The sequence below is a fragment of the Pelophylax lessonae genome (genome assembly GCF_965119305.1).
Source record: "Pelophylax lessonae genome assembly, chromosome: 3".
Lineage (NCBI taxonomy): Eukaryota > Metazoa > Chordata > Amphibia > Anura > Ranidae > Pelophylax > Pelophylax lessonae.
The window spans coordinates 457947281-457967236 of record NC_138770.1 but is presented as its reverse complement, the minus strand read 5'-3'; the positions used below and the strand labels follow the sequence as shown (position 1 = coordinate 457967236).

At 44.2% G+C, this 19956-nt stretch overlaps 1 protein-coding gene across 5 annotated transcripts in view; it reads right to left on the bottom strand.

Moving 5' to 3' along the window:
* Positions 1-3162: 3162 nt before the first annotated feature.
* MAP3K4 (mitogen-activated protein kinase kinase kinase 4) overlaps positions 3163-19956 on the bottom strand; it is a 207036-nt gene continuing 190242 nt past the window's right edge. For all 5 annotated transcript variants that reach the window (XM_082249105.1, XM_082249104.1, XM_082249108.1 and 2 more), the window contains 5 exons: positions 19766-19925; positions 14282-14404; positions 13938-14044; positions 12970-13149; positions 3163-3711 (listed from right to left, as the gene is read on the bottom strand). In XM_082249105.1, the coding sequence (XP_082105231.1) occupies positions 3691-3711; positions 12970-13149; positions 13938-14044; positions 14282-14404; positions 19766-19925 (591 nt within the window). In that variant the 3' untranslated portion in view covers positions 3163-3690. The remainder of the gene's footprint in view (positions 3712-12969; positions 13150-13937; positions 14045-14281; positions 14405-19765; positions 19926-19956) is intronic.

Sequence of the window (19956 nt, the reverse complement as noted above, 5' to 3'; positions counted from 1 at the left end):
ACGTTTAACTCGCGGGTTCAGTCCTTTTAATGGGACTTTGTCGCGGCCGACCAAGCGCGGAGCTATGGCCTGCACGCGCTCGTAGGCTGAACTGGGGTGACCACCGGATCTCAACATCCAGCCCGTCGCCCAGTTCAGCTTTCTTGCTTGAAGATCTCACAGGAACACTGGAGAAAAAAAGCTGTCTAAAAAATCCTTTAAGAAAAAAATTCTTGCCAGGACCTAAGATCCCAGCAAGGTATCTAGGTCCTTACTCCTAACTAGACAGAAAATAACTGATTTGCTGAGGCAGAGAGAGAGAGGATATACCCTCTGGGACTGCCCCTAGGGTGTGGCCAGAGCTTTTTAATTTCCTGTCTAGTCCTGCTCCTGTGGAGGCAACATAACCCGAAGGTGGTGTATCACCGAGGACTACGTCTGTCAATGAGCGCTAGAGAAAGTAAGATTTCATACTTGCAAAAAGATTATTCCAGTCTAAGAAACAGGATTAGCGGATATATAGTGGTGTAAGGGTCACTGTTTGGGGGACATTAAAATAAAAAAAACGATTCTGTGCCCGGAACTCCGCTTTAACAGAGGCATGGAAAGAGATATCATTTTGCCCCTGTACAAATCATTAGTAAGACTACATCTGCAATTTGCAGTTCAGTTTGGGCACCAGTTCTCAAAAAGGATATCAGTGAACTGGAGAAAGTGCAGAGAAGGGCAACCAAACTGATAAGAGGCATGGAGGAACTCAGCTATGGAGGAAAGATTAGAGTTAGAGGAAGTGAATTTATTATCTCGAGAAGAGGAGATCAAGGGGAGATATGATCAACATGTATAAATACATAAGGGGTCCATATAGTGAACTTGGTGTGAAGTTATTCACTTTAAAGGCCATCACAGATGACAAGGAGGCACTCCTTACGTCTAGAGCAGGGTTTCTCAACCAGTGTGCCGCGGCACACTAGTGTGCCGTGGCAAAATGACCCCCAACCTATGCATTAACTAATCTGCTCTTTATTGATTGCTGGCTGGTCAGTTGAAACAGCGGTGCCGGTCCGCTGTCTAATACTCGCTTCCCGCTGCCACAGGCACTCTGGAAGCTGTGTGGGCCTCCCGACACGCGTCCTGCCAACTGATGACGTCATCGGTAGCTATGGGAGGGGCGGGCACACAAGCAAGGGCTTGCTGGACATTCGAGCCGGGAGACGCTAGCTGGCGGGAGAGAGAAACCAGGATCTTCTGTGCCTGCATGTCAGCTCTGTGAGGTACACAGGATTATGTGGCATAACCTCTTTTAATATTTTACCTACTTAATAAACATTAATATATATGTAATTTAAATATATGTGGGTTTATAAAAAAAAAAAGATAAAGAAGTTTGTTTTAACTACTGTATTACTATTTTATACTGATCATGATAACAGTACTTTTTTTTTTTATATTCTGCTTACAGATTTTCTATTTTATTTTTTGTATTCTACTTGCATGTCTGCTGCAATTTTGTCTGTGTGCATATATACATGTCTGTATGTGTGTGTGTGTGTGGTGTATGTATGTTACTTTTAATCCTGACCCCCCTCCCCCCCCTCCCTTTATCCTGTACCATCAGAAATGCTTTTTTAGGGCTTGTTTGTGATAGCAGCAAGGACTGATGCTCCTCTGAAAAGCAATCCATTCTCAGGTCGCTTTTCTGAGGCATTTGACAGGCGATAAACAGGCATTATAGGTTGCCTCACCACCTGTTTTAGGCCTGTAAATGCAGCATCACTACCCGCAACCGTACAATGCACACAGTTGCAGGGTAGTTGCAGTACAGCCCCATTCACCCTGGGGTTTTTCGCCTTCTTCTGGATCAACTGCGGGTATAGGATTGTATGGTGGTGTTTTCTGTTTTTTATTGGTTGAGCCAGATGAACCTGTGTCTTGTTTCAACCTACGTAACATGATCATTGTGTAACAAGACTCAAAGCTGTGAACAAACCATCAATTCCAGTACAGAAAACAAGGTTGTCAACCTGTGCAAAGAAAAATTAGTTAAATCCTCTTGGTCACTTCAAAAGACAGAAATTTTTGTACCTGGTGATTGCAAACACCATCTTTGCAGTCCTGAACCCAATAGTTCTGCTTCTGATTTTGACAAACTCAAGTCCCTGACAAGGTTGTTGGCTGTATGCAGAATTTTATTTATTTTTTTTCTCTATGCCGTAAGGTAAAAAAACCTTCTGCCTTTTGTCTATACACTTATTGATAACAGATTATCTGTACCTACACATTTGTATTAGAGCTAGCGCTTCAACATAGAATACTTAATATTTTTGGGATGACCAAAAAAAATAAAACTGATGGCAGCAGCTGATTGTTATTCATTGGTAAAATTGAACACAGGGAGCGCCGTTTTGTTTATGTTTACATTTTAAATGACTGGTTATTTTTGTATATAGCAGCTAAAAATCCATAAGATATATCCCAAAATGTTCAGGAAGAAAAATCTTTGTTGTCCAGTATTTTCTGTTACCCTATTCTCTCATGTTTTGGTGGATTTTCCTGGATAGGGAAAATTGCATTTATTAGATTCTCCATTGAGGGACTAAAGTCTTTTCCCTTCTTGTTATACTGCCATCTACAAGAGGATTGGGCACTAGCAAACAAAAAACCCTTAAGATAATATCCCTACTACAAGCTTACCTTAGTTTTGTTTCACTGCAGTACCAAGTACATAATCATAAACCGGTGTCATTTAATGGACACCAAGATAAGGATTTTACTAGGAAAAAATAAATGCGAACAGGTCCAAGGAAGAAAACTGAAATCTGGCTACTGCTTGCAGCTCAAAGAGCCACCTAAAGAACCTTAGCCCTAAACTGCATCATATGAGGCCACTTTGTCCACCTGGTAGAACTTAAAAAACGTGTGAACAGAACAAGGCAGACTTGTAAATCTTGGAAACAGTTGCTTGATACCAAAGCTGAAGTGAAGAAGTCCAATCTCCTAAGGACACTAGCTGAGGCATGTTGGTGGCAAGAGGCATTATGCTGGGCTGACCTACAGGCCAGAAAAAAATGAATATCACTTACAGTTTTCATTAACAAATTCCATAACTAACTCCTTTTATTTTCCTTCCTTCAGTTCCCATGTTTAATTATATAACTGGAAATAACACACCATTAAACGTCCTAAAATAAACCATTTATTAAGAAAATGTTCTTCCAATTTTATCAGTTAACTTTCTGGGATAACAAATCTGAAGCTGGCCATAAAATGACACATTCACAGTGTACACAATAAACATTAAAACATTTACAAGGTCTAGAATGCTCAGCGGTAATACTAACTTGCGTCAGAGTCTGAAAATGTCAAAACAGTACATTTTATTACAGGTCTCATTCATATGAGAAATAAAAAGCTGAAGAACAAATTAACACACAATGGTCCATGTACAGTAGTAATGGCACTTCACATGCAGCTTTTATAAAAACAAACACATGTGCAGGGAGGCTGTCACATGGAGAACATGTGCCATATAACACATACAAGAGCAGCAGCAGAAGGACAAGTGAAGCCCATCATCTGAGCAGTCTTAAGTCAAGGTAATACACAATGTTGCACTGCGTGCCCCAGCTTAGTCTTTATGTAAATATTACATACAGTAGTGATTAAGAGATGACTTGCTGAAATACATTAGGCCATATCTCCTCGACAGCTTCATTCTTCATCTGTGCAAACCTGTCAACCAGAAGACATAATATGATGTTATTTAACCACTTCTGGACCGAGCCCATTTCTGACACGTTGTTTACAAGTTAAAATCTGTATATTTATGTTTCAATGTTTTTTATTGAATTTTGTAAGAAAAAGAATTTACAGCGCACAAGGAGCCAACATGGCTTAACCATATTCTTTGAAGGCATTACATTTCACAGAATACATGAAATACAACGGTGCCAATTCAGGAAATCACAATAGCAAAAATGAGAAACCAACAAATCAGTACAAGGAATTGTAAGCTCAGGTTGAGCATCCAGCAAATGAAGCGAAAACATAGAGACAGCGCCCCCTCTATATCTCACAAAAGGGCAGGTGGTCCGGGCCCGAACCCCCCCCCCCCGAAAATCTGTATATTTAGCTTGAAAATTACTTAGAACCCCCCAAACATTATATATATTTTTAGACAAAGACCCTGGAGAATAAAATGGCGGTCGTTGCAATATTTTTTGTCACGCTGTATTTGTGCAGTGGTCTTTAAAACGCCATTTTTTGGGGGGAAAATTTTAATTTTCGTAAAAGTCCTCTGACAGTCGCAGCCCGTTCAGTATTCCTTCACCATTGGGTAATGGTGCCCTCTGCAGGAGCAGGCTAGGCAGTGAAAAGACTTAGCAAAATGTTTTACACATAGACACACCTCTAGGGGGCTGTCCCTCAGACATTACCCTTAGCCACTCAGTGCTGCTCTTCAGTTTCATAGCAAGCAGTACAGGAAGACAATCAACCGCAAAATAGAGGGGTGGGGGCTGCGACTGTCAGAGGACTCAGAGAAAAGAATTTTACGGTAAGTTCTTACAAAAATTAAATTTTCTCTTACGTCCTCAGATAGTCACAGCCCGTTCAGTATTCCTTCATTATTGTGATATCCCAAATCAGTGCAGGTGTGAGGGGTGGGAAAGACGCAACCAAAGAAAAACGGGAACGTGTCAACAACACGTCTCTTCAACAAACCGCCGCGCTCTAAACTTTGCAGCCAAAAGGAAGCATCCGAGGATGCCATCACGTCAATCTTGTAGAATTTTGTGAAAGTGTGCACAGACGACCAGGTCATCGCTTTGCACACCTGAGCCACAGAAGCCTGATGGCGAAGAGCCCAAGAGGCACTCACAGCTCTAGCAGAATGTGCCCTCACAGGGAAAGGAGGCACTTGACCCTTTAGTGAATAGGCCTGAACAATAGTCTGTCTGATCCATTTGGAAAGGGTTGCAGCGGACGCAGCCAAATAAGACTTCCCAAAAGACTCTGTGGCCGACAGGTAAACCCTGATCGCCCGGACCACACCCAAAGAATGCAAGGCAAATTCCTTGGGATGCTTGGGCTTCGCACAAAGTGAAGGCAACACAATATCCTCGTTGAGATGGAAATCCGACACCACTTTGGGGAGAAAAGACTGATTAAGTTGCAGGACCACCTTATCCCGATGAACCACCAGATAAGGCGAACGGCAAGATAGAGCCACCAGTTCAGACACTCTGTGAGTAGAAGTGATAGCCACCAGAAAGGCCACTTTCTGAGACAACACAGGCAGAGCGATTTCTCTGATGTTCTCAAAAGGAGGCCGTTGCAAAATGGACAAGACCAAATTTAGGTCCCACGGAGGCAAAGGAGCCCTCCGCAGTGGAGCCAGATGATGCACCCCTTGCATAAAGGTGAGAATCAGGGAGTTAGTCGCCAAGGGACGCTGGAAGAAAACAGCCAAGGCTGATAACTGACCTTTAATCATGCCCAGTGCCAAATGCTGATTCACACCTTCCTGCAGGAAGGCCAAAACCCTCGCCACCAAAAAGGAGCGAGGATGACACCATTGCGACTCACACCAGGCAATATACGCCTTCCAGGTACAATGGTAAATCTTCCTGGAGGTAGTCTTCCGAGCCCTCAAAACGGTAGGAATGACAGAATCCAAGAGACCTCTGTCTCTCAACTCCTGGCTTTCAACAGCCACGCCGTTAAAGCCAAAGACTGTAAAGCAGGATGGAAGTTCGGCGCTTGAGACAGTAGATCTTTTCTCAGAGGAAGCTGCCAGGGAGGCTCGACGACCATCTGCATGAAGTCTGTGTACCAAGACCGACAAGGCCAGTCTGGAGCCACCAGAATTACCTGCACCTGTTCCGACGCCAACCTGCGGAGGAACCTGGACAACAGCTGAATCGGAGGGAAGGCATAAAACAGCCGATACCGGTGCCAGGGCACCACCAACGCGTCCGTGGCGTCTGCCAGAGGATCACGGGCCCTGGCCACGAATCTTCCCACCTTGTTGAGATGGGATGCGAACAGATCCCCATCCGGAGTCCCCCACTGGGTACACAGGAGTTGAAACACCTCCGGATGCAGGGACCATTCCCCCTGATCCAAGGACTGATGACTGATAGTCCACCTGCCAGTTTTCCACTCCCGGAATGTAAACAGCCGAAATCGCTGGAACGTGCGGCTCGGCCCAAGACAGAATCTTGGGCCGAGCCGCACGCTCCACTCTTGGTGCCCCCCCGGCGATTGATGTAAGCCACCGCCGTGGAGTTGTCCGTTTGGACACGAACCGGGTGACCGTGCAGCTGAGTCGACCAATGTAACAAGCATAGCTTGATTCCTCGGAGCTCCAATATATTTATCGGTAAGAAGGATTCCTCCGCCGACCATGTCCCCTAGGCACACAGGGTGTCCAGAACACCACCCCAGCCCTACAGGCTGGCATCCATGGTGATTACCATCCACAACAGAGGCAGAAAGGACTTGCCTTGGTTCAGAGTGGGTGACAGGAGCCAGCACTAAAGTTCCGTCCTTGTGAGGCGGCTCAAACATATCCTCCTGTCCAACGACTGAGGATCCTTGTTCCACTTGGCAAGAATCTCTGCTTGCAGAGTCCCCGTGTGGAACTGAGCAAACGGGATGGCTTTGAAGGCCGAGACCATCAGCCCCAGGGACCTCATGCAGGCCCGTAGAGAGGAAAGATCGCTGTTCCTGAGGGACCTGATCTCGCCCTGTAAAGTCCGAAGATTGTCCTCCGGGAGAAACACTTTTGCCTGAGCGGAGTCCAAGACCATTCCCAGGTAACACAGGCGGACTGACGGGGTCAGTGCTGACTTCTGGAAATTGATGGTCCACCCAAACTCCTGGAGTGTCTGAACCGTGACCGCCAGGTCGCTTGACAGAGTGGCACACAAGCTCGCCCTTAATAGGAGGTTGTCCAGATAACCTAGGACCGCAATCCCCCTATTGCGCAACAAAGCCAGCACCGGGGCCAAAACCTTGGTGAATACCCTGGGAGCCGAAGCTAGACCGAAGGGTAATGCCACAAATTGAAAATGGTCCTCTGCCCCCGTGAAACGGAGGAACCGCTGATGACCCTCGTAGATAGGGATGTGCAGATATGCATCCTTTAGTTCGATGGAGGCCAGAAAATCGCCTTGATTTAAAGACACCACCACCAACCGGATGGATTCCATCCGGAACCTCTGCACCCGCACAAAGCGGTTCAGGGACTTGAGGTGCAGAACCGGACGCACCTTGCCCTCTTTTCTGGGCACCGTGAACAGGCTGGAATAGAACCGCGAAACCTGTCCCGCTGAGGGACTGGTATAACAACTCCTTGGGCAAGAAGATCTTGCACAGCCCCCTTGAGATCTCTTAAAACGATCGGGAGGCAGGCGGAGATTTGATGGAAAGAACCTGTCTGCGGGGCGAGATCGAAAATCGATCTTGTACCCTGAGCGAATCAATTCGTGAACCCACCTGTCCTGGATTTGGGACAACCAGGGTTTCCAAAAGCAAAGCAGACGTCCCCCCACCCCTGAAACGGGTGAGGGCGTCCCTTCAGGCTGAGGAAGACTGGGCCTCCGCACCAGACTGACCGGCCTTGGGCTTCATGGACCACAACTTCTTGGAGGTCTTGAAGGATTTACCTTTTTTCCTGTGCCCCTGAGGCACGAAAGGACCCCCGATGAGTCTTGAAAGAAGGACCCTGCCGAGCACGGGGTGATTTGCCTTTTGCGGTTTGGGGAGAGTACTCTTACCCCCCATGAGACCCTTGACCATTTCATCCTTGGGATCCCCAAAAAGCCCTTCCCCCAACTAAGGGACATTAGACACAGTCTTTTTGGAGGCATAGTCAGCCGACCAGCTCTTCAACCAAACCATACGGTGGAGTGTGACCCCAACCGCAGATAACCTTGCGACCAGAGGAGCCTCCTCCAGAGCCGCATTACACATGTATACCAAGGCCTGGGCAATTTGGTCCACCAGGTCAAGAACAGTCGGAGGGACCGACTCCACCACCAAGTTGCGCCTAAGCACCTTGAACCATTCAGTAACAGTCTGTGAATCACAGAGGTGCACACCGGCTTGAGCAGTGAGCCTGTCACCAAATATATATGTGGCGGGAAAGCGGCTCCACGCGCCTGTCCATCGGGTCTCTGAACACTGGGGAATCCTCCACGGGCATCACTGTGCATTTATTCAACCTGGAAACAGTGTGGTCCACCTTAGGTGACACCGTCCAGCGATTTTTGACAGGGTCTGCAAAGGGATAGCGGCGGTGAAACTACTTAGGCACTGCCAGCATGTGCTTAATGCAATGCCACTGTTCGTTCACGATTTCGTGAAACTCCTCGGGACATGGGAAAACCTGACCCGACTTCTGGGCTTTGCGGGAAACCCGCTTACCTGACTGGGCGGGCTCATCATCAATATGTAAGGTCTCCCTGACGGAGTGAATAAGTGCTTCAACCAGAGCGTGTTCCCCCGCCGCAGCGGGACTCCTCCTCCTCTCCTGAGTCTGAGGACTGGGACCCCTCAGTACTTTGAGACATCAACAGATCAACCTTTGACGTCAAAGTCGCAAGAGCAGCAGAAAAAGAGGCTATGGAAGTTGCTTCAGGAGTTCCTGAAGCACCAACCAGGTCTGTAGGGAATTTGGTATCCTGGGACTCCATTTTTGTGAAATAAAAATTTTGGACACTGGCCCTTTAAATCTGCAATTTCCGTGGTCCACACCGCAAACCTGCACCGCCGTCGAGAATCCCCCTTTAGAAAGATATAGAAACAGGAAAAACACAGTTTTGAGGAGAAACGCCTAAAAAAACTGGAAGAAAACAGCCCCCACAGTGTCACAGTGTAATGTTACCAGACCACCTCACGTTCTGCTGCAGGAAAAAGGAAGACACCAAAAAGGAAGTGACCTCATCCAATAGAGACCGATACAGCGCCTGAGCCACTGAAAAATGGATGCCATAGAAGTCAATGGGGAAAAGGCACCAGCAAATTGGCCGCTGCCCCTACTAGGCAGCCGCCCACATCTAAGACGGCGCCGGAACCGGTGCCAAACAACAAAAAATGGCTGCTGCCATTACAGGGAGTCAGCTAGGCTGCCCTCACCCAAAATGGCACCCAAAACAAACAGCGCCAATTTGTCAGGAAACCAGGACCTGGCCACCACGGGAATCCACCAGGTGGACCTCCAGGACAAGGTAAAAAGCCCCCACACCCCTCCCCATGTAGAGTTTACCGCAGAGCGCCCCCCAAAGGGGGCAGGGACCGCATGTTCTGCCATCCCCATGGAGTGGGCCAACATAACCCCCCCTCAGATAACTGTCCCAGGGACACGGGGATAGCATTACTCACCATACCATGGACCGCTGGCTCTGCTCCGATACGGACCACCTCCCACCCGGTCGTCAGCCAAAGGGGGGATGCTGCAACAAAGGGCGTTCAAGAGTTGAGACGTCCCAGCGAAGGCTCTCCACAGGCTCGTCCCCATCCACAGGGGCACCGTCGTGGTGATGCCTGGGCGGACCACAACCTGCACACGCTCGCTGCTCAGGCTGGGACACCATAAGGATCTATATTATCCAGTGCGAAGCCCAGCCCGCCTGTCTCTTGTAGTTTTCCAGGAGGATCCCCCTGACTAACTAGCGATAGTGAGTGAGGAAAATAAAACCAAAAAAGTTTTCAAAGAAAAAGAAAAACTGAGACAGGAGTCCCAGCTGGGAAACCTAGACCTACTCCTAAGCTAGGCAGCAAGAAACTGAAGAGCAGCATTGAGTGGCTAAGGGTAATGTCTGAGGGACAGCCCCCTAGAGGTGTGTCTATGTGTAAAGCTTTTTGCCAAGTCTTTTCACTGCCTAGCCTGCTCCTGCAGAGGAAGCCATTACCCAATGGTGAAGGAATACTGAACGGGATGCGACTGTCAGAGGATACAAGAGAAAATAAATTTCACTGTATTTAACCACTTTAGCCCCGGAGGATTTGGCTGCTCAATGACCAGGCCCTATTTTGCGATTCGGCACTGTGTGACTTTAATGGACAATTGCGCGGTCGTGCGACGCTGTACCCAAATGAAATTGACGTCCTTTTTTTCCCACAAACAGAGCTTTTATTTTGGTGGCATTTGATCACCTGTGCGATTTTTATTTTATGCGCTATAAACAAAAAAATTGACAATTTTGAAAAAAATTTTTTTTTTTTGCGGGACTGCGACATTGCGACGGACAGATTGAAACCCCTAACGGACATTTTTGACACTTTTGGGGGTACCAGTGACATTACTACAGTAATCAGTGCTATAAATATGCACTGTTACTGTAAAAATGACGCTGACAACTTTATTGGTGATCAAGGGGTTAAGTGTGTCCCTAGGCGTGATTCTGTCAGGGGGCGTGGCTAGTGAAGTAACCACAGAGACATGCGATCCTATATAGCAGGATCGCATAGCGTCTGTGCTTACTTCAGGGAGAATGACAGACGGCTGTGTTTACATCAGACGTCTGTCTTTCTCCCTCTCCTGCGGGAGATTGCGAGTGGCCGGCGGCCATCGGAGCTGGCTTCCCAGGGAGCGAGCGGGGGTGGGAGCGCGCCACCGGCGGTGCGTGCTCGCCCCCTTCAGTCTCCTGGGCGAGCGACGTAGGTCTACGTCGCTTTGCCTGTAGGCGGCAGAGTGCTGCAGTAAATCTACGTTAGGCGGGGCTAAAGTGGTTAAAAAACTAAACAGTAAAGTTAGCCCATTTTTTTGTATATTGTGAAAGGTGTCGTTACGCCAAGTAAATAGATACCCAACATGTTACGGTTTAAAATTGCGCAGACCCGCGGAATGGCGACAAGCTACGGTCAATAAAGATTTCCATAGGCGACGCTTTCAAATTTTTTAACGGTTACCAGTTTAGAGTTAGTGTAGCTCTTTTTGTAGAATTATTGCTCTCGCTCTGGCGATCGTGGCGATACCTCACATGTGTGGTTTGAACAGAGCTTTTATTTTCAGGCGTGACTTCCGTAGGAGTTTTCTTTCATGCGCGAGCTCACGGTGATGGGGGCGCTTTAAAAAATGTTTATTCCCTATTTCTTTTATTTCATTTTTTAATTTTAGCACAGTTTAAAAATAAAAAATCAGATCACTTTTGTTGCTGTCACAAGCAATGTAAACATCCATTGTGAGAGTAATAGGCAGTGACCCCAGACCCCTCCACTGCACTTCAATGTATTCAAAATGCTAAATAAATGCATTTTTGAATACTGACAGTTTTTTAAATTCGGCACCTTTAGCCGCAGAGTAACCCGGACGTGACATCATGCCGCTTCCCGGGTTACTACATAGAAGACCCGATCAAAGTCGAATTTGGCTTTTTTAACGGGACTCCAAACAGCTGGCGGATGTGCTGGCTGGTTGCTCGAGTCTCCCGGTGGGATGGGAGGCCTAGGCAGAGCTGTGGAAGGTGCCGGGAGGGTAACGACCGAGCAGCTCCTGAGCCAAATCAGCCATAACCCCCAGAAAGCTGACTCCCGGCTCTAAAAAATGGTACTGGGATGATGCCTAGCTTGCAGGCATCGACCCAGTACAACCACTTCTCCGAGTCGACATAGAGCTACGTCGATTCACGGGAAGTGGTTAAGGTTAGGTTTACTTCACCCCCATTTTCCCAGTTCATAAAAGCAGTCTATGATCTGCATCCGTATCTTCCAAAGTTCCCTGCACCTCAAAAGACTGACTACAAAGCGTGAATATTAGTAACTGTCGCAGGTTCCTGCTTGCTGTGAGTTGTAAATCTAACATCAAGTGTTGGTATTGAGTAGAAGATTTTTATTTTTTAGGTCTGATTTTTAAAAGTGGGGCAATACATTCCTTGCTCCATAGTCCCAATCAATTAAACATACAACTTGATTGACGTTGCCGGGTGTTCTACTTTTGCCCATTGCAACATGAAAATGATCCTAAACACAAGGCCAAGTCGACCTGTCATTAGTTGCAACAGAATAAAATGAAGGTTCTGGAGTGGCCATCTCAGTTCCCTGACCTCAATATCATTGAGCCAGTCTTGGGAGATCTCAAACGTACAGTTCATGCAAGACAGCCCAAGAATTTACAGGAACTGGAGGCTTTTTGCCAGGGAGAATGGGCAGCTTTACCATCTGAGAAGCAAAGACCTCATCCACAAATACCACAAAAGACTTCAAGCTGTCATTGATGTTGAAGGGTGCAATACATGGTATTAAGAACTGGAGTATGTAAACTTTCCATCAGGGTCATTTGGGTAGTTTCTGTTGTCATTATGATTTAAAAAGAGTAAACACAGTTGATTGATATGGCTTCAGCCAAACACTGATCATGAGTGAAGGAAAGGTTGTTATCATTCATATTCTCTGAAAAATGGCTAAGAAATCAAATTCTGCCAAGGTATGTAAACTTATGAGCACACATGTATAATCAATGTCTCAGTGTTGTGAATGAAAATGAAGTAGTCTAGTAAATGTCTATGTCTAGCCATAAACAGCCTGATCTTACCCTGATCTGTAATTTTGGAGTAACACTTGGGCAATGATCTGGCCATTTAGGGGTGCCTCTAGTAAGCAATAAGGAGTGCTCCTGAAGCTCTATTTATTGCATAGGGCATTGTTCAACTTGCTAGGAGATTTTTCCAATTTCCCTGGCTTACCCTGTCCTTTTCCCACAAAAGAAAAGGAAAGGAGGGTGTTAACCATGCATGTCAGGTTAGGTGCAATAGAATAACATGACTATGCACCTGCTTAAAAAAAAAAATATATATCAGCAAGACTATATCTATCATACATTTTCAACACTTTCAGTACAATACATTTTTTCAACGCAGAGAGCCTAAGATTACACTAATAGACTGCTGTCAAATATATTGCATCTTTCTGATTGGCAACTGTACAAACTTAGTCGTAGCATTTAAATATGTAGTAAAGCATTTAAATGAATAACGTTTCACAAACCTTAACAAATGGATGGTCCAAGAGCTGACTAGCCGTCCATCGTTTCTTTGGATCACTTTCCATGCAGTGAGAAAGAAAATCTTTTCCTTCTGGGCTTATTCTATCTGGAATTGGAGGCTTGTGTCCCATCCCTACTTTGTACATAATCTGAAAGTTGTGTTCATATTCATGCCATGGTCGCTATAACAAAAAAATGATTATTAATACAGCTGCTTCAGCTTAAAGAGAAATGCTGCTTTTTATAGAACTCTTATCAAAGACTTGGTCATGTTAAGACATTATAGAAAATTAAGTAGTCTGAAAGGTCAATTTTTAAAACTGTGATAATATGGCTGCAGTAAGGCTGCTTTTCAAAGAAAAATAAAAAAAAATCTTCTGGCACATTTATAAAAAACACTTCTGTGTGCTATATAAAATTGTCTCTTTGTTTCACTTTCTTCAGGGCTCATAGAAGGCAGTTGTGCAACATTACACATCATATCATTTGTTTAGAACCGATAGAGCATAGATTGGATATTTAAAAGGTTAGTTCACCTTTTCAAAATAAGTAAAAAAGGTGAACACCCTTTACTAGTGGTTCTCAACTCCTGTCCTCAGGACCCACTAACAGGCCAGACTTTATTACCTTGGGGAGATGCAGATTAGAATACTGCAATCACTGAGCAGCAAATGATATCCCCTGTGATGTATTTCAGTTATCCTGCAAACCTGGCCTGTTAGTGGGTCCTGAGGACGGGAGTTAAGAACCACTGCCCTACACCCTCCAGACTGCACTCGGTCTCCACTGTGTGGTCTTAAAACCCCAGGACCACTGTACTTGATATGCGTGGACGGTGAAACAGCATCTCCTACAGAGGTGAGTGCAGCAGGGCGAGTGTAGGGTGTTAGTTCACCTTTTCATAAAAGTTCTCCCTTTTTAAAAGGTCCTGTAATTACTATACATGCTCCAGGATATGGCATCATCTCACCTTGCCTGTAACCATTTCAATCAGCACACAACCCAAACTCCAGATATCTGCTGCCCGTCCATGCCCTTCTCCTTTTGCTCTGGTGATAACTTCTGGGGCCATGTATGCTGCAGAAATATGGGTAAATACAGGTTATTTTTTTTTTAAAAATACAAAAGTTGTCATAAGAATTTACAGTAATCCTATCATAGGTAATATGGTCACAAAGACAAATGTGTGTGAGATTTCTTCAGTTAATGTATACATAAAAAAATGTACAGCATCAACTATAAATATCTATCTACATTAATGTAAAAGCTTAAGTGTAAAATCTGCTTTTTGGCAGTGGAAAGTTTCATATCTACCTGCTGTTCCCAGTGTACTGTTGACTTCTCCCGGCATAGTTTGTGCATTGTTTTTCAATTTCACAGAGCACCCAAAGTCTCCCAGTTTGATTAGTCCGCAAGATGTAAGAAATATGTTTGCACCTAGGAACATTAGATCGAAAGCAATATACATAAGTAAACGATGTATAGAAGTTAACATGCTTCAATACACACGTCAAACACACACATAGGGTGCCCCAAAAAATTGTATACACAATTTGAATGATTATAAAATGCAGTATTACCATACAGTTCTTTCAAATGAAAAAAAAAAAAAAAAAGAAAAAAAAAAAAAAAGAATACATAGAATGTACTTTTCAATATAAAAAAATGTGTAATATATATATATATATATATATATATATATATATATATATTCGGGGCCCCTTTGAACTTTGCGACCTTTTGCCATATTTCAGGCTTCAAACATAAAGATGTAAAACTAATTTTTTGTGAAGAATCAACAAGTGGGACACAATCATGAAGTGGAACGAAATTTATTGGATATTTCAAACTTTGTTAACAAATAAAAAACTGAAAAATGGGGCGTGCAAAATTATTCAGCCCCTTTACTTTCAGTGCAGCAAACTCTCTCCAGAAGTTCAGTGAGGATCTCTGAATGATCCAATGTTGACCTAAATGACTAATGATGATAAATAGAATCCACCTGTGTGTAATCAAGTCTCCGTATAAAATGCACCTGCACTGTGATAGTCTCAGAGGTCCGTTTAAAGCGCAAAGAGCATCATGAAGAACAAGGAACACACCAGGCAGCTCCGAGATACTGTTGTGGAGAAGTTTAAAGCTGGATTTGGATACAAAAAGATTTCCCAAGCTTTAAACATCCCAAGGAGCACTGTGCAAGCGATAATATTGAAATGGAAGGAGTATCAGACCACTGCAAATCTATGAAGACCTGGCCGTCCCTCTAAACTTTCAGCTCATACAAGGAGAAGACTGATCAGAGATGCAGCCAAGAGGACCATGATCACTCTGGATGAGCTGCAGAGATCTACAGCTGAGGTGGGAGACTCTGTCCATAGGACAACAATCAGTCATATACTGCACAAATCTGGCCTTTATGGAAGAGTGGCAAGAAGAAAGCCATTTCTTAAAGATATCCATAAAAAGTGTAGTTTAAAGTTTGCCACAAGCCACCTGGGAGACACACCAAACATGTGGAAGAAGGTGCTCTGGTCAGATGAAACCAAAATCGAACTTTTTGGCAACAATGCAAAACGTTATGTTTGGCGTAAAAGCAACACAGCTCATCACCCTGAACACACCATCCCCACTGTCAAACATGGTGGTGGCAGCATCATGGTTTGGGCCTGCTTTTCCTCAGCAGGGACAGGGAAGATGGTTAAAATTGATGGGAAGATGGATGGAGCCAAATACAGGACCATTCTGGAAGAAAACCTGATGGAGTCTGCAAAAGACCTGAGACTGGGACGGAGATTTGTCTTCCAACAAGACAATGATCCAAAACAAAGCAAAATCTACAATGGAATGGTTCACAAATAAACATATCCAGGTGTTAGAATGGCCAAGTCTAAGTCCAGACCTGAATCCAATTGAGAATCTGTGGAAAGAACTGAAAACTGCTGCTCACAAACGCTCTCCAACCTCACTGAGCTCGAGCTGTTTTGCAAGGAGGAATGTCAGTCTCTCGATGTGCAAAACTGATAGAGACACGCCCCAAGCGACTTACAGCTGTAATCGCAGCAAAAGGTGGCGCTACAAGTATTAACTTAATGGGGCTGAATAATTTTGCTTGTCCAATTTTTCAGTTTTTTATTTGTTAAAAACGTTTGAAATATCCAATAAATTTCATTCCACTTCATGATTGTGTCCCACTTGCTGTTGATTCTTCACAAAAAATTACAGTTTTATATCTTTATGTTTGAAGCCTGAAATGTGGCAAAGGGTCAAAAAGTTCAAGGGGGCCGAATACTTTCATAAAGCACTGTGTGTGTGTATATATATATATATACATACACACACACAAAAAAAAAAATATATATATATATATATATATATATATATATATATATATATATATATATATATAAACACACACACACGTGTGTGAACAACAAATAGGACAAAATAACAGAAAAAGTCAATTCGTATAACTATTCACCCCCCTAAAGGCAATAATTTGTAGAGCCACCTTTTGCCGCAATCACAGCTCCAAGTCGCTTTGGATAAGTCTCTATGAGCTTGCCACATCTTACCACTGGGATTTTTGCCCACTCCTCCTTGCAAAACTGCTCCAGCTCCTTCAAGTTGGATGGTTTGTGCTTGTGAACCGCAATCCAAGTCTGACCAGATTTTCTATTGGATTGAGGTCTGGGCTTTTACTAGGCCATTCCAACACAATTACATATTTCCCGTAAATGTTTGGGGTCATTGTCCTGTTGGAAGGTGAACCTCCATCCTAGTCTCAAATTAGGTTTTGCTCAAGAATATCCCTGTATTTAGCACCATTCATCTTTATCTCAACTCTGACCAGTTTCCCAGTCTCGGCTGCTGAAAAACATCCCTACAGCATGATGCTGCCACCCCCATGTTTCACTGTAGAGATGGTGTTCTTTGGGTGATGTGATGTGTTGGGTTTGCGCTAGACATAGCGTTTTCTTTGATGGCTGAAAAGTTCAATTTTAGTCTCATCAGACCAGAACATCTTCCTCCATACATTTTGGGAATCTCCCACATGCCTTTTCGCAAACTCAAAATGTGCCATTTTGTTTTTTGCTGAAAGGAATGGATTTCTTCTGGCCACCCTGCCATAAAGCTCAACTCTATGGAGCGTATGGCTTATTGTTGTCCTATGTACAGATACTCCAGTCTCTGCTGTGGAACTCTGCAGCTCCTCCAGGGTCACCTTAGATTTCTGTGCTGCCTCTCTGATTAATGCCCTCCTTGCCCGGTCTGTGAGTTTTGGTGGGCGGCCGTCTCTTGGCAGGTTTGCTGTTGGGCCATGTTCTTTCCATTTGGTTATAATAGATTTGATGGTGCTCCTGGGGATCATCAAAGATTTGGATATTTTTTTATAACCTAACCCTAACTTGTACTTCTCAACAACATTGTCCCTTACTTATTTGGAGAGTTCCTTGGTCTTCATGGCAGTGTTTGGTTAGTGGTGCCTCTTGCTTAGGTGTTGCAGCCTCTGGGGCCTTTCAAAAAAAGGTGTGTATACGTAATGACAGATCATGGGACACTTAAGATTGCACACAGGTGGACATCATTTCACTCATTATGTAAAGGTAATTGGTTGCACCAGAGCTTTTTATGGGCTTCATAACAAAGGTGTGAATACATACGCACATGCCAATTTTCTGTTTTCTAAAAAAAATAGTTTTATGTATATATTTTTATCATTTAGATTAACAAAACATTGAACTTAAAGCGGAGTTCCACCCTGGGACATTTTTTTTTAATAAAATATCCCCGGGACAGTCAGGACTAGTGCATTCCACAATGGCTAGCCTCTGATCTGTCCCGGGTCGCACTTACCTGCAAGAAGAAATACTTACCTTGAAAATGTATTGTCCAGCGCTGCCATATCCGGTGTGGGCAGCTTGAAGCCAGCGCGATCCTCTTCTGTGTCCTCTTCCGTCTTCTTCGGTCCCACGATGCACTGCACCGGCCCGCCGTCACTTCCGGTGCCCAGAAGCTGTTTAGCAAGGTATGACGGCGCTAGCACAGGAACTGACGTCGTAGCCGGTGCATTGATTCATTACAAAATCATTACAAAGCCAAGAAGTGACGAATCGCTGTGGCCGCCGAGGGGAGGAAGAGGAAGTAAGGTAAGTATATTTTCTTCTAAACCAGGTAAGTAAAAAAAAAAATTGCGAATATCCATTTGTTTTTCAGGTGATCCGGAGCGAGAAGATAGAGTTAAGTTTAAGTTTAGGGTGGAACTCCACTTTAAGGCTGTTAAGGCTGTAATGTAACAAAATAGGTAAAAAGTTAAGGGGCGTGAATACTTTTTCAAGGCACTGTATGTGTGTGTGTGTGTGTGTGTATATATATATATATATATATATATATATATATATATATATACACACACACACATACACACACACATCCGTGTTGTTCAAAAATGCAAACTTAACAAATTATTAGATTTTTTTTTTCCACTTTGGGACTGGGCAAAATTTGCATAGTGTTTGGCTAGCGTTATAGAAGGCAATACAGAACTTGATCTCTTAACCACTTTTGGCCTGGCCTTTGTAAATAGATGGTCGTTACTTATTGCTCTGAGTGAACATACCTGTATGTCCTTGTTGGTAACATTGGCGCACACGCCATTAGACAGGAAAGCATCAGCTGAAGGCACACAGCCAACTGGCGCACATGGATGCCTTGTGTTTGCTGTGATGGCCAATCACAAACGTGCGGGGGGGGGGGGGGGGGTTATCACTTGTAAACATATTGATTGGACACAGCCAATTAGCAGACATCTGCAGACAAAATCGTGCTGCGTCCGACCACAGCGTGAGTCAATGTGAGGCATGCGCCCCAAACCTGGAAGCAAGCTGGCAACATTATTCACGTTGCTGAGCCTGTAGCTGCTGCCCATGCAGCTTAGACCATAGTACCTATGTATATACCCTATTCCTAGGTAATGCCCCTGGAAGCTGAAAATCACTGAAGTAGACACGAACTCTTGCTACTAGACATCTCCACTTTCTTCCAGGTCTTGTGCTGAGCAGCCAACACAGGGGGTAAGCTGCTCAGCATGGGTGCTGTTCAAAGAATGTGTTGCATCCTCTCAATGAATGCAAAGTGTTTTCTGATTGGACGAGGTGGAGAGCGTGCTGTCATCATATAGCCTCTTCACTGCGTCCAACATTTTGCATTCAAGCAGAAAATTTAAAGCATTCTCTGCAAATCCCCTGTGTTCCCCATGCATCAGACTGGCTGCCAGCACGGGGCCCAGAAGCTTCCAGGGGCATTGGGTAGGTATGGCATACACATAGTTTTACAAACTGAACCAATTTAGCTATGTAAAAATATACCATGTCTGAAACTCATCTTTAAAAAGGGCTAAAAAGAATTCTCTAAAAGAAGCAATACTTTTAAAGTTCTTAAGCCTCGGTCACAGACTTTCTAATTATTGTTTCCAAACCCATCCAGGTTTTTGGACATTTTATTCACATTACTCAGGATTTTGTTCATGTATAAAAGGCATAGCATTTTCTCACATTTCAAAAACATATACATGCTCAGGTCAAGTATTCACTCCAACTCCATGCAGTGTATTAAACTAAAGAACAGAATTGTATGAAATATTTTGATTGCTAGAAAGCATAATTCATGATAATTTGTTTTTTCTGTACACAAAAGAAGTCACAGCTTAATATTTTTTGCAAAAATGGATAGACAGCAACAAAACAGTATAAAAAAGAAAAAAACAACAAAATGCTACACAACCTGATGACCCTCATTTACCTTTTATATCCCGGTGAACAATACCATGTTCATGAAGTACATTTATTGCAATGGTGATTTGCTTAGTATAAAGTCGTATGACATGCTCCTGAAGGCCAAGCCTAGAAACTTCTTCCAAAGTACCCTCATCACAGTATTCCATGAAAATGTACATTTCTTCCTGCGTTTGGAGAAAGAAATATATTACTTTG